The sequence below is a fragment of the Danio rerio genome, chromosome 25 (assembly GCF_049306965.1).
Source record: "Danio rerio strain Tuebingen ecotype United States chromosome 25, GRCz12tu, whole genome shotgun sequence".
Lineage (NCBI taxonomy): Eukaryota > Metazoa > Chordata > Actinopteri > Cypriniformes > Danionidae > Danio > Danio rerio.
The window spans coordinates 16,988,450-17,004,220 of record NC_133200.1 but is presented as its reverse complement, the minus strand read 5'-3'; the positions used below and the strand labels follow the sequence as shown (position 1 = coordinate 17,004,220).

At 37.9% G+C, this 15,771-nt stretch overlaps 1 protein-coding gene and 1 long non-coding RNA gene across 4 annotated transcripts in view; one reads left to right on the top strand and one right to left on the bottom strand.

Moving 5' to 3' along the window:
* LOC141380935 (uncharacterized) overlaps positions 1–10,870 on the bottom strand; it is a 24,225-nt gene extending 13,355 nt beyond the window's left edge. For 2 of the 3 annotated variants that reach the window (XR_012400337.1, XR_012400339.1), the window contains exons 1-3: positions 10,522–10,870; positions 10,312–10,435; positions 6,290–6,471 (exon numbers count right to left, since the gene is read on the bottom strand). This is a non-coding gene — a long non-coding RNA (uncharacterized lncRNA). The remainder of the gene's footprint in view (positions 1–6,289; positions 6,472–10,311; positions 10,436–10,521) is intronic. The other variant, XR_012400340.1, reaches the window with a different exon arrangement.
* Positions 4,846–15,771, top strand: cyb5r2 (cytochrome b5 reductase 2). Its single transcript, NM_001045360.1, is given in 9 exon segments — positions 4,846–4,933; positions 6,283–6,447; positions 8,575–8,647; positions 8,750–8,856; positions 8,942–9,071; positions 10,131–10,214; positions 10,328–10,413; positions 13,029–13,128; positions 15,330–15,771. Coding segments are annotated over 9 exon segments (930 nt in total). The 5' UTR covers positions 4,846–4,921; the 3' UTR covers positions 15,503–15,771.

The window sequence follows — 15,771 nt, the reverse complement described above, 5'->3', positions numbered from 1 at the left end:
AAGAGTGTTTCAGGAAACAGGTAACATCACATGATCCACCGATCTGCATATTTAGTATGCTTCCAAATGCATATGCAGCGTAAGTTTCAACCACACTGAATTTTAGTTTGCTTTATGTGAATTTAAACCAGATTTATTTACAGCCGTATATTATTTCACACTGTGAGTTTCCACTATATGTGTGTGTGAAGAAAAGACTCGTTAAATAGACAGGAATGACCATATACATAAATAGGGCGTTTAGACTTTTTGTCACTTTGAGCTGTTCCTGGCCACTGCTCAGGAAAAATAAAACCTACAGCAATTTACAGTACACTACACAAACCTATTTGAATCATACTACAATTAGTAAGGTACTTGACTATGTTGTGGCAATTTTATAGTTGCTATTGTAACACGTCAACTATCGTTAACGAAAACAATTTAAACATCCCGGGACAATAACCGTTTTCAAGGTATACCGCAGTTACAAAAGTCAAGGTTTTAAAACCGCCGCAATTTTCTGTTATTGTCATGACGGTCAGTGACCAGCTGTAGTTCACAGACTCTGGGAATTGACTACAGCGCCCAAAAGACTACAAGTTCATACATACCATGCGCATTACACCCGGTCCACGTACACTGATTGGCTCACAGCTGTTCCTGTTTCCTGTTAATTTCCTGGACTATTTATACAACCATTTCACCTCTGTTTGTCACTGCGTCGTTTGTCCATCTTGTCTCCGTATTCCTGTAAGTTTAGAGTTTCTGATTCCTGAGCCCTGTCTCTGTTTTGTGTTTCTTGTTTTATTGTTTATTTGTACTTTGCACTTTGGACACCTTGTTTTTCTGTTTGATGCACATTGTAAATAAAACTGCACTTGGATCCGCACCTTTTTGTTCCTGTTTGATCTTGCTAACGTGACAGAACGACGCAGTCACATTATGGATCCAGCAGACAATAGCATCATGCTTTTAAAACAAGGTAACCGCTCAATAGAGCGTTATATAAAGGAGTTTTTGGAGCTAGCCCCGAAGAGCTCTCACAGTGATCTTTTGCTGATGATGTGTTTCCGGGGAGGACTTTTGGAACCAGTTCGTTCCCTCATGCCACCATACGAAGACGACTGGAACCTTTATCGTTTTATTGAAGTGGCCTTATTAATCTCCGGCTCCCCTCTCTCTGTTGCCCTGAAGGAGGAGAACCCTCAGGAGGGCGGCCTGAGTGTAGGGCAACAGAGAGGGATATTTTCAGGGCCGGCTGATGTATCTATGGGAAGGAGGAGAGAGGCGGGGTTGGAGTTGCGTCCTTATCCGCGTCGGGCTGTCCGTAGACCACCTTTCTCTGAGCCTCTGGAGAGTCTGCTAGAACTGTGTGGAACCCCAGTGTCTGCTCCAGTCTCACAATGCCCGCCAGTGTCGGCTCCAGCTCCAGAGCAAGCTCCCTCTCCTGATGACAACACTCTCCCTTCTCAAACCACCAGACGAAGGAGGCACAGGAGGAGGACTGCCCATATCCCAGAGCGCCCGCCAGTGTCGGCTCCAGCCCCAGAGCGCCCGCCAGTGTCGGCTCCAGCCCCAGAGCGCCCGCCAGTGTCGGCTCCAGCCCCAGAGCGCCCGCCAGTGTCGGCTCCAGCCCCAGAGCGCCCGCCAGTGTCGGCTCCAGCCCCAGAGCGCCCGCCAGTGTCGGCTCCAGCCCCAGAGCGCCCGCCAGTGTCGGCTCCAGCCCCAGAGCGCCCGCCAGTGTCGGCTCCAGCCCCAGAGCGCCCGCCAGTGCCGGCTCCAGCCCCAGAGCGCCCGCCAGTGCCGGCTCCAGCCCCAGAGCGCCCGCCAGTGCCGGCTCCAGCCCCAGAGCGCCCGCCAGTGTCGGCTCCAGCCCCAGAGCGCAGTTCAATGCCGGTTCCAGTCCGGCTCCTGGCTTTACCGGCGCCACTCAAGCTCCTCGCCCTGCCGGCGCCACCCAGGCTCCTCGCCCTGCCGGCGCCACCCAGGCTCCTCGCCCTGCCGGCGCCACCCAGGCTCCTCGCCCTGCCGGCGCCACCCAGGCTCCTCGCCCTGCCGGCGCCACCCAGGCTCCTCGCCCTGCCGGCGCCACCCAGGCTCCTCGCCCTGCCGGCGCCACCCAGGCTCCTCGCCCTGCCGGCGCCACCCAGGCTCCTCGCCCTGCCGGCGCCACCCAGGCTCCTCGCCCTGCCGGCGCCACCCAGGCTACTGCCATTACCAATGCCATCCAGGTGTCTTGCCCTGCCGGCACCACCCAGACGTCTTGAACTGCCGGTCCCAGTCCGGCTCCAGGCCCTGCCGCTTTCAGTCCGGCTCTTTGCTCTACCGACCTCGCTCGGGCTCCTTGCTCTGCCAGCTCCAGTCCAGCTGCCTCCAGTCCTGCCGGCTCCAGTCCAGCTGCCTCCTGTCCCGCCGGCTCCAGTCCAGCTGCCTCCTGTCCCGCCGGCTCCAGTCCAGCTGCCTCCTGTCCCGCCGGCTCCAGTCCAGCTGCCTCCTGTCCCGCCGGCTCCAGTCCAGCTGCCTCCTGTCCCGCCGGCTCCAGTCCAGCTGCCTCCTGTCCCGCCGGCTCCAGTCCAGCTGCCTCCTGTCCCGCCGGCTCCAGTCCAGCTGCCTCCTGTCCCGCCGGTTCCAGTCCAGCTGCCTCCAGTCCCGCCGGTTCCAGTCCAGCTGCCTCCAGTCCCGCCGGTTCCAGTCCAGCTGCCTCCAGTTCCGCCGGCTCCAGTCCCGCCGGCTCCAGTCCAGCTGCCTCCAGTCCCGCCGGCTCCAGTCCAGCTGCCTCCAGTCCCGCCGGCTCCAGTCCAGCTACCTCCAGTTCCGCCGGTTCCAGTCCAGTTGCATCTCCAGCCGGCTCTCCTAAAACCCCCTGCCTTGTGTCTCCTGCGAGATCATCCATGGGTCATCCCTCCCGCCCCTCCCTGGTGGTCTTTCCCACTGTTTGGGACTGATTCCCCGGCTGCACCCTGGCTTTCTGCTGGGGCGCCTGACCCATGGACCTACCCTGGTCTGACCCTCCCATCCCTCCCCTTGTTCCTGCTCCGCTTACACCCACACCCCCCCCCCCCCCCCGGGACTGTTCTGGGAGCGTCTGGTAGCCGCTCTTTAAAGAGGGGGTACTGTCATGACGGTCAGTGACCACCAGAGGGCGCTGTAGTTCACAGACTCTGGGAATTGACTGCAGCGCCCAAAAGACTACAAGTTCATACATACCATGCGCATTACACCCGGTCCACGTACACTGATTGGCTCACAGCTGTTCCTGTTTCCTGTTAATTTCCTGGACTATTTATACAACCATTTCACCTCTGTTTGTCACTGCGTCGTTTGTCCATCTTGTCTCCGTATTCCTGTAAGTTTAGAGTTTCTGATTCCTGAGCCCTGTCTCTGTTTTGTGTTTCTTGTTTTATTGTTTATTTGTACTTTGCACTTTGGACACCTTGTTTTTCTGTTTGATGCACATTGTAAATAAAACTGCACTTGGATCCGCACCTTTTTGTTCCTGTTTGATCTTGCTAACGTGACAGTTATACCATTCCTACGGTATATTTGATTTTTGAATGTTTTTTGGACAACAGTATCTCCAGCAGAAAAGATCTCCAAAGATTCTGTTTTAAATTGTAAAGAAATCTGTGTTTTTGAACTAATGAAGACATCAGAAGTCAATGATTTATTTGAATTATTTAGCCTGACATGTTTACTGTTCCAAAATATTTTAAATGTTTCTCAAAATAAAATATACTGTCTGCATCTGAAATCGCCTGCTACTCAGTTGATACCACATTTGAATTAACTACTTGACCAATAGAAAAGTATGTTCTATACAGTATGTGAGTAGCATGAATAAACGTAGTAAGGATGCCATATTGTCATCATCATGTGATGCTTCACTCCCATTCATGAATTCTCTTGCGGTGCATCATAGGATAGCGTAGTGTCCATTGCATGCACACTTCAGAATCTTGCCGGAAGTAGTAGGTCATCTGGATACTTCTAGCATATGAAGAAGTACAAAGAAGTTTTTTGAATTCTATGAATTCGGACACTACTTGGCTCGCCTACTGTTTTTAGCGTACTATATAGTATGGAACTTTGTGATTTCGGACATAGCCATTGTGTTCAAAGTGGAAAAAAGTTCTTGTTTTTCACCCAGACATATAAAAGAATATTTGTTAGAGCAGTAATCACAACACCGTGAAATTGTGATATTTTTATTCAAGGTTATCAAACCTTTAGAATTGTTTACCAGCCCATGTTTATACTGAGTACTGTACTAATTATGTAAATTCTGAAAAATTAAAAATACTGAGAAAACTGCATTTAAATAGGTCAAAATTTCCTTCTTAGCAACTAATCAAACCTTTTATTTTGATAGATTTAAGGAAATACATTTAATAAATGACTTCATGAACATAACCTTTACCTAATATCCTGTCGATTGTTGGCATAAAAAAAATCAGTAATTTTCACTCATAAAATGCATTTTTGGCTATTCCCAAAGATTCATCCATGCAACATACAGTAAGACCTGTTTAGTGATCATAATTGTCCTCTAAATTCTTCTCCACTGAAACCATTTCATATCTTTACATTATAGATCTCTGTCTTAACTGAATAAAAAACATCCAAAAACTTCAGATATGTCAGGCATTTCTGTTCTTTTCCTGTACTAGAGGGGTAATCTTAACCCGTCCCTCAGCATGCATTATCAGGCAATGAGGTGATCACCAACATGCACAAAGAACCATAGGCAACAAGGCTGCTCATTAGAATATCCCATTCCTATTGGCTGAGGCCACTTGGAGACCTTATCTGATTGGCTGCCTTTCAATAACTCTCTTTATGAACTGGCCTTGGTGCAAAGGTTGAAATATAGGAAAGAAATGCACAAGTACCTCACGTAGACTAAACCCAGAACAGTTCAGTACAGGAATAAGACTACAGCATGGACATTCTAGTGAGTATTTCCTCTTTTGCCTCTCTCTTTCACACTGCCATGCAAAAAATAATTTGCACTTTCCTATGTCAGTTTTACACTCTTCTGTTGATTTTATTCTCGATCAAATGACAGAAGTAGAAAGAAGGTGAGAGGAAATTGCTGGCATGGTTAGGCCATCAGAATGTAGCACAATAAGCCAGTAGCTCATAGTGTTGGTTATCATGTTGATATACCAGTTATTTGGAATAGAAGTTCTGCATAATATTTCACTAAATTAAAATATTACAATGTAACATGCAACAAATTATAAACTATAACATTAAAAAAAAGTATATAAAAAGTTAATTATATTTACAATTTGTCTGCAGAATGTATTTAGGCTAAAGAATAATTGGGAATTCATCCAAAACAGTTTTCTTAATTTTAGATTTAATTATGAAATTAATTTACCACTTTCAAATCCATGCCAAAAATGGATTATTTAAATATTTAATACTTGAAAATATAATTACTAAAGAATTTGAATAGAAATTAACTAAACATTTAATTGATGATTATATTTAATTCTTTATACAATTTACATTTTAATATAAATTTAATATAAAATATATTTTTAAATGAATTAATTCACCATTCTACAATCCATCTCCTCTATTAATGTATGCATATACAAATGAGTTAAGAATTAGTATAATAAAAAGTTTGATTTACATTCAAATAATATGACTTAATAACATTTGGTAACAAAGTTAAAAACCAAAATTATTCTTAGAATTAAATACTGCACTTACTTTCCTTCAGCTAAATCCTTGATTTATCAGGGGTCGCCACAACGGAATGAACCGCCTGTTACTATGGCATATGCTTTATGGGGCGGATACCTTTCCAGTGCAATTAAATATTTAATATTTATATTTAAAAAATAAATATAACTAATATTTGAATAGGGTGGCACAGTGGCTAAGTGGTTAGCACTGTCACCTCACAGCAAGACGGTCGCTGGTTTGAGTCCTGGTTTGGCCAGATGGCATTTCTGTGAAGATTTTCTATGTACTCTCCATGTTAGCATGGGTTTCCTCTGGGTGCTCTGGTTTCCCCACAGTCCAAAGAAATGCGCTATGGGTGAAATGGATGAACTAAATTGGCATTAGTGTGTGTGAATGAGAGAGTGCACACTGCATAATACATATGCCAGAATAATTGGTGGTTCATTCCGCTGTGGCAACCTCTCATAAATAAGGGACTAAGCCAAAGGAAAAGGAATGAATGATTGAGTTTACAATACAATGAGTGTACAATAATCAAACATCTAAACCAGTCAAGTGTGTATTAACAGCATGTATTAAGGGTGTATGTGTATTTTTCAGACAGCACCTGTGCTCATCGGGGTCTCTATAGTGGTGATCACCGTCCTCTACCTCTTCCTCAAACCAGCAGGCTCCAACAGCACGCCTCCAAAACCCCAAAACAAGATTCCAAAAGCCTTGCAGGACCCCAGTGTGAAATACCCATTGCCACTCATAGAAAAAGAGGTCAGTCAGAAACTCAGTTTTCTCCTGCAATGTAAAAATAAGATTATTATTATTTTAGTTTAATAAATGTTTAGTTATGCTTAAATATTTCATTTTAGTGTTTATATTGCTATTTCATATTTTTTTATTTCAGCTTTATTCCACTGTACAAAAAACTTATGTTAAAAATGTTTTATTCAATGATACTACAAACATTTTTAGCACATTTTTATTATAATAGTTTTATAAACAGCTTTTAGTTTTAGTAATTCTGGTACTGCAGCTTTGATTGATTAAGTATTTCAGTTGACATTTTTAACCTGCTGTTCTGTCTGTATTTTCACTAGTACAATGTAATGTAGGCATGTCACAATAATCAATTTAGCGACTTATCCAGCAATAAATGAACATAACTTCAGTCATTTTTGGAGACCCAATTTATGTCGGCCATCACATTTGCATAAAAGGGAATAATCTCTGTTGGAGGTTTCAACAAGCTCAGTAAACTCCATTACAATCAAAATAATGTATGTTTTCCTGAAAACTACAGTACAGACTTTTCAGCAGGAGTTGACAAAGCTGCAGGCCACATCTAGAAAAGTGACAGAGCAAAATGGCTCACATTCACAAATAAAGTTAACGTCCCTTTACAAGGACATTTACTAGTGTCAAAGTTTGTAGTAGATCATTTTAAACATCAAATTACAGAATCTAAATAATGGAATGAAAAGGTTTGTGCCCTGAAAGTGCCGATATTCACATTGCTATGGTGTTCAATAGTCATTACATTCAGTTTCAGAGTGATCTTAAATTGGGAATAACATCACTTATCCCGATCATTTCTGTGACAATATTTCACACAACAACAAAAGATTGATATGTTATATAATTAATATGTCAACTTATCAGGAAATACATAAACATCACTAATTTCTGGTGATGAAATTTATATCACTATTGTTATATTCCTCATGTTATATATTGTTTGCATAAAAGTGACTGTTGGTGTCTGTAAAATCATTATAATCAGTGACAATACAAAGGTCTTAAAATGAAAACCATGTCACAATACAGCAACTTATCACACAATACAATTTTTAAAATGATTGATGTTCATGTCAGGACATTATTGGGCAATACATGAACATCAAAAATTTTATTATTAAAAGTAATTATAAATGATAAAAAATAATTGTTGATGAATTTATATCAACAAACACGTTTATAATGAAGGTGATGGAGGTTATAATCAGTATAACCACAATAAAAGTCTTAAAATGATAATAATTTCACAATAATCATTATGGACTTATCACGCAATACATCAAAATTTTATTTTTTCGTGACACAATTTGTATTATTGTAATAATCGATATATTAACGCATCGAACATAAATTTTTTTTGCGACGCAATTTATATCGCAAACACATTTACATAAAAGTGATTGCCAGAGTCAATATAATCCTTATAATCACTGACATAAAAAGGTCTTAAAAATATAATAATAACAACACAATAATCAATATATTAACGTATCGTGCAATAGGCCTACATGAACATCAATAGTTCTTTTTGAAGCAATGTATATCGCAAACATGTTTACATCAAAGTGAATGTCAGTGACGTATAATCATTATAATTACTGGCATAAAAAAAGTCTTAAAATTATAATAATGTTAATAATAATAAAAAAGATTAAATAAATACACATTTGACCACCCCTATAACAGTTCACATCATTGTAAAAGCACACTTGTGCCAATATATTTGATTCAACAATCTGAAACTAGCAGATACGTGTTCGCAAGACACTTTTCTCGTAAAATAACATATAGCCTAAAATTAGACACATAGTTTGTATTGACCTGTAACCACTGAAACAGCTAATCAGAGGTTACTGTAGGTCAGAGTACTCTGAATATCCCTCAAAACACTGACAACTTAAATACGGTTCATTATGAAATGAGATGTAATTTAAATAAATTCATAAATGTGATTCACATGTATTAGACAACCCTCATCCCCCCAAACCCCGATCATCAATGTTTAATTTGCATTCTGCTTAAAGTTACAATATCACATTGATTTCTGTGACACTACATATAACACAACAAAATGATTTATCATGCAATAATGCTTTTCAACAGGAAATCAATCATGACACAAAAAGATTCAGGTTTGGTCTTCCGTCCTCATCTCATGTTCTTGGTCTCCCAATCGGTAAGACTTTGCTCTACACCTTTATCACCTGAACTTGAGCCTAATTTCGCAACATTGGCTTTATTTCGTTCATTGATTCATATCTTTTCTCTTATGTCACAGGTCAGCATATTTATTTGTCTGCAAAAGTGAATGGGAGTTTGGTGGTACGTGCTTACACTCCTGTGTCCAGCGATCAAGATCAGGGTTATGTTGATCTAGTTGTAAAGGTACTTTTTTCTGATTGCAAAATAAGCAGTTTAAGATTTGTAGTGGGATGTAATGTTTGAAATGGTTTTTAATATCTCATATCAGGTTTACTATAAAAATACTCATCCAAGCTATCCTGATGGAGGCAAGATGTCTCAGTACTTGGATAATATGAAGATTGGAGACACTATTGACTTTAGAGGTCCAAATGGATTATTGGTGTACAATGGAAAGGGTAATGCTTTTATTGGTTTATTAGTTGCTATCAATCAATCAATCAATCAATCAATCAATCAATCAATCAATCAATCAATCAATCAATCATTTTAGTATTTATAATTTTTATCCTAGATTAGCTTTTTAAAAATGTTTTCATTTTAATCTTTAAAAAAATTGTATTGGTTAAATTTGACATTTATAAATGTATTAATATTTTGATGTATTAGTTATATAAATGTTTAGTTTTAGTTTCTATATAATTCCTTGTATTTATTTTAAAATAAAATATTTTTATAAATTTTTAAATTTAATTTTAGATTTTTTAAAATTTAATATGAATTTTTGTCAGTTTTATCACATATATTTTTAGGAATTACATTTTACAATTAAAATATATTTATATTGATTATATTTTAATGTAATTTCAGTACTTCGGCTTTCACTTATTTTATTTAACATTTTATTTTTTTAAATATTCATAATTTATATTGCATTTCTTATTGTTATTAGTTTTAATAGTTTTGGTTTCTGTCAAAATGATTGGATTTTATTCATCTCAGTACTTTTTTATGTAGTCTTTTGTTTATTTCATCTTTATTTCAATTTTACAATCAATTATATTACAATTATTATTATAATAATGCTATTATAATACTAATATTATAATTACAATAATTATTATCATTTGTTATAAATTAATATTTGTATAGTTGTAAACAATTTATTTTTTGTTTTAGTAATTTCACGTGGAGTGAATATTATAGCAGCAAATATTTTTTTCATGAATTATATTACAATTTTTTAGATCAATATTTCATAAACCAAATTTTAGTAGTAACTTTATTTCTTCAACTTTGACATTTGCCGTTTAAATGTTTCTATTTTATCCAGATCATTTAAGTAAAGTTTTTCAGAGCCTATCGTTTTATTTACACATATTATGAGATATGCTGCAATACATTTATCCTCTAGAGGGCGATGTCTTATTGCTTTCAAATTATTACAAAGTCATCGCCTGTGTGCATTTTAAAGTGCACTAAAATGCACTAGATGCTGAACATATTTCACATTACAGGGAAGTTTGCTATTCGACCTGACAAAAAATCTGAAGCTGAAGTGCGGAAGTTTAAACACGTGGCCATGATTGCTGGCGGCACAGGTACAGTGTACATTTTGAAATAGCTCCAGTTATTTATAACAGGTTTCCACACTTTACTGCCAAAACAATTAATCAGGACACATTAATTAAAGAGGACCTGTTGTTTCTTTCAGGCATCACTCCAATGCTGCAGCTGATCAGGAGCATCACCGCAGATTCATTTGACGAGACCGTGTGCTCTCTCATATTCGCCAATCAGGTCAGTCACATGACGGAATATTCTACAGGACATTAACAAACACGTAACAACAAACATAATGCTGACGCCGGTAAAATTCGCACCCCTAATAGTTTTCTGGATACATACCTTTGTGTGTTTACTGATATCAATATATAAACATCCTCAGTTATTATTGAATAAGTTGTTAGTTTCCAAAAAAAAAAAAAAAAATGTTGAAATGTTGAATAACGGATGGACGGACGGATCCAGGGTTTTCAGTTTTCACTCTTCCAGCTTGTAGCAAAATAAAATAAATCTAAAGCAGAATTTGCTAGAGGTTTTTCTTTAAAATACATACTTCCAAATGAAACGTCATTGTAGTTGGGCGAGGGGTTTTATTTTTGCATATATAACCTCACATATTTCACCCGCAGCAGTTTTGGTTGGAGGGACGTCACGTGGCTAAGTTCACCCAAACTGTCAAACTGACATCATCAAACCACAGAAGCACTGCTATATCCGCTTGTTAAGTTGTGATGTATGGTGAGGTACAGCAGGGGCGGACAACAAATCAGCCCTAGCACTGTAGACACACCAGTGCACGAAATTAATTGCCAACTTATCCAGCATATGTTTTACGCAGCGTATGCCCTCCCAGCTGCAATCCAAACACACATACAGCCAATTTAGCTTACCCAATTCACCTGTACCACAAGTCTTTGGACTGTGAGGGAAACCGGAGCAACCCACGTGATCACAGAGAGAACATGCAAACTCCACACAGAAATGCCAACTGACCCAGCTGAGGCTCGAACCAGCGACCTTCTTGCTGTGAGGTGACACCCACAGTGCTACCCACTGTGCCACTGCGTTGCCCCCTTTAGAGAATATTTCAGTTAATATTATGCATTTGGCACGTCTGAATTTAGAGCCATTTTTTTATTTCTCTGAGCTTTTCGGCACCACTTTTTTTTACTATTTATTTGACATTCTTGCCAGATTTTGATTACGTCCGCGTTACCTCTGATTGGGCCGGCCCATCTCGAAACCCGCCGGCTATAGCCAATTAGGCCAAATGCTTAGCATTTTTTATTATCATCATAATATTCACGTCTTGCAAGAGATAAAAGCTCTGTGCATGTAAAAACAATACATATAAAAAAAAAAGAAAAAAAAAAAAGAAACTGAGTGGCCCACATTTAAAAAAAAGAATTGGCAAATGGTCAATCCGCCCCTGGTGAGGTATGAAGAAATACTATTTTCGCATCTAAGCGGAACATCATGGTGTACACAACAGTCTCTGGATTTGCTGCATCACAGACACCAATATTTTTACAATTTATAAAAAAAAATTATCACTTTCTGGCCATCTAATAATAGGCATGGATATATATATAATTGCGATTGTGATTTTTGAAAGTATTACATCTCTTTGTAACCATTTATTATTACCATTTGTTGAGTCTGCCCATACAATTTGATATGACAATTGGACCTGTAAGCCACTTTGCATGATGCCACACTTAATAAGTGGATATACACCAAAAATATGTGCTACAGTTTTGTCAATTTGCTTGCTGTACCATATTACTACTTCAGTGTTCATTTACAAATAATAATAATTTATTCAAACTAAGTTTCATATGACTTTTAAGTAAAAGTTTAATCTCAAAACAAGACTGAAGATTTACACCCTGATTTTTACTGGATAAAAGAATAAATATATAGAAGAAAATGTGTGGTTAATTATACAAAATAATTGAACCAGAATGACAGATTGTTCTGTAAACAAGACGTAATGTCTTAAAGAATCTAATGACAGTCATTTTTAAACCAGAAAACAAGACAAAGAGAACTGTATGATGGTTATGTTAATGTAAATAAAAAATATATAATATTTCATTAAGAATACAAAAAGATGAATCAGAAAATAAGAAAGCACAAAATTGATATTAGTCTCACAATAACTATAAAATATTTAAATGATTTCACTAGTGGTTAATTAAGATACAATAATAGTTACCAGATAAATAATATTTAAAAATGTTATTTTATTGTTGAAGTTTAAAACTCTGAGTGTGCGATGGTGAAAACAGTGATTTTGACAATTGAAAGGAGGTTGAATAATATGAAAAAAATATAATAGAAAGGTAGTACAATTATTTAAAGTATGTTTTATTGTTAGTTTGACAAAGAAAAAGGAGTTTGAACAAAATGATGTATATTTTTAGACATATGATCAAAAGACATAAAAGTGCCCGTAGTTGAAGAATTACTTGGATATAAAACTGGAAGCAAATGTAAAAATGCAACAAAAATGCACTTTATTTTGTAAAAATCAAACTATAAAGAGTAATATAAGACAGTTTTTCTTACAGAAATGTAATAAAATTAATGCACAAGAAGTCTGCCGACCTGATTTCACCAAATAGGACATGTTCCTGTATTAACATATACGTTGATCCAGAAACAACATTCCCATCAGCCAATCAGAATTAAGAGATACATCTAATGTTTATATTAAGGCTTACGGTTAGGTTTATGCACTTCTACATGATTGTTATTTAACTATTAAGTACAATAATCAAGTACATTCCTCCAGTGTTTTACACCCATGCATTGCACCTTATTTAGTGTGTGTTTGACTCCCCCAGACTGAGAAGGACATACTTTTACGTAACGAGCTGGATGAAGTCCACAGGAATCACCCATCTAAACTCAAACTCTGGTACACTCTGGACAGACCCTCTGAAGGTACTATTAACATATTTAACCCCAAATTATTGCTTGCTATTTAAAATCCATCCATGTAATTTTTATTATACGTCACTAACAGACAAACTTCATGCCTCCTTTCATATTATGTGGGTCAAATTAAGTTTTATAATCGGTTCAAACATTGCGACAATGTGTTACAGCGTTGGTCACAATTGTATACCTTATCGGTAAGTAGCAAGTACATAAAACTGATCTGGTCATGTGATATTTGGTACTTATACATGGACAAAAACATTCAGAGATTAGAATCTTTCATGTAAACAAAGGTTTTGATGACCTTAATCCAGGTAAAGTCATACTCAAAGTAAACTCAAATTAAATTAAGATGTGGAGTATTTCTGTTATATTTCCATGAGCAATATATACAGTTGAAGTCAGAATTATTTGCCCCCTGTTTATTTTTTTCCCCAGTTTCTGTTTAACAGAGAGATTTTTTTTTCAACACATTTCTAAACATAATAGTTTTAATAACTCATTTATAATAACTGATTTATTTTATCTTTGCCACGATGACAGTCAATAAAATTTTACTGGATATTTTTCAAGACACTTCTATACAGCTTAAAGTGACATTTAAAGGCTTAACTAGGTTAATAAGGTTAACTAGGCAGGTTAGAGTAATTAGGGAAGTTATTGTGAAATGATGGTTTGTTCTGTACACTATTGGAAAAAAGAAATTAGCTTAAAGGGTCTAATCATTTTGTCCCTAAAAAGTTTTTTTTTTTTTTTTTAAATAAAAACTGCTTTCATTCTAGCTGAAATAAGACTAATAAGACTTTCTCCAGAAGAAAAAATATTATCAGACATACTTTGAAAATTTCTTTGCTCTGTTAAACTTCAACTGCATATACAGTATGAGCAATATCACACTCATAGCAGTGCGATATGGCTGTTTATCGGCAGTCGGCACTGGTGGGAGGCGTGCATTAGCTCAAAGCCACAGGCCAAGTGCCTTACCCTTACTGTCCATATACAGCCACATCGCACTGCTATGTGTGTGATATTGCGTTTATACAACAGTTCAACGGCATAATCATGTATATAAAAAAGAAAATCAAACAGAGTCTCAAAAATCCTTTTGATGAACTACTTTCTTCTGTAGCTGACGGTCAAAAGAGCAAAAACTGTTGCTAATTCACCAACGTCACTTTAGAGCTAGAGTTTGAATGACTCTCTAGTGTTATGTCTAAAGGGAAGAAAAAAACAGCTGATTTTACTGACATAAGATATATATATATACATAAGATTAAACGGCATGAAATGTCATCAGTCTTTAATGATTTCCAAGTATTTCTTTGTTGCAATCAGGAGATTACAATAATTAACCCCAAAAAAGCTAAAGCTTAGCAAACACTAGCAGATTACTATGGTATAAATACAGCACTACAACATAGAAGAGAGAAAGAGAGATCCAATGGGAATGTCACTAACCTGTTTTATTATGATTTGATCAGCTGCAGTTTGAGATACAAAAAGAAAACACTGACTTTTCTCCCCTAAGGACTTATTATGCGGTCTCTATCGCCATCTTGTGGTGCAACCGTCTTTGCTCTGCTCAGTATCATATGCTGATGGCCACCAACGCAAGGAATCTCTGAAATTATAAATGTTTAAAATAGGCACTATCCTTATGAATAAACTGCACAGTTGCAATCTAAACAACTACATTCTACAAAGCCTCAAAAGTACATTATGTTGCTCAACAGCAGCAATATTTGTCAAAGTGTAGTGAGTTTATTGATCTGCTGTCACTCTATGTGGGCGGAGTAATACAGAAGGGTGAGGAGGCTGTACAAGTGCTCTTATTGCATATATTAATTTAACAAAGCATACAGATATAGGAGAGTTTGTCCTACAGGTGGTTTGTCAAGCCCGCTCACCTGTGTGTAGCACACTCAGAATTGCACAATGTTTACAAAGACATGTGGGGTGCTTATAAGAAGCTTATGATGTCTACTTATGTCCATGTTACTATTTATTTATATATTTTTTTCATTTAAAAGTTGGCAAAAGTCAGCACCACCACTTTATAGAGCTTCCAGAAATAACAGAAAAGACCCAGCCACAATTGTAAACAGTGGGTTTAAATAGGCGTTAACATGATATCCCAAATGTACACAAACACTGCCTGCTGTAGAAGTGACTGTGAAGCTTTTGTGTCTGTATTTTTGTGACAGGCTGGAAGTACAGTGAAGGGTTTGTTAACGCAGCCATGATGAAAGATCATCTGCCGCCTGCAGACAGTGATGTGCTGGTGGTCATGTGCGGACCTCCAGCCATGATCGAGAAAGCCTGCCTGCCCAATCTGCTCAAGCTGGGCTACAAAAAAGAAAACATTTTCGCATACTGAGCCTCCTGATGACACATGGTTTAAAAGCTGGTTTATGTCTTGTGGAACATGTTGAGTCAATGTCAGAAAAGGGTTAAAATCTGCTTTTTTTTATTTTTATTTTTTTAAACCTGTATGTTTTTGCTTGTTTTGAACAACCAAAAGATCCAGTTCTGTTTAAACAATTCAAGAAAAACAGGCCAGAAATACACAGCACTGTTGTCTTATTTTGAAATGCATCCATTTTTTACTGGAAAAACACAAACAAATAAAAAAATGTTTTCTATTTA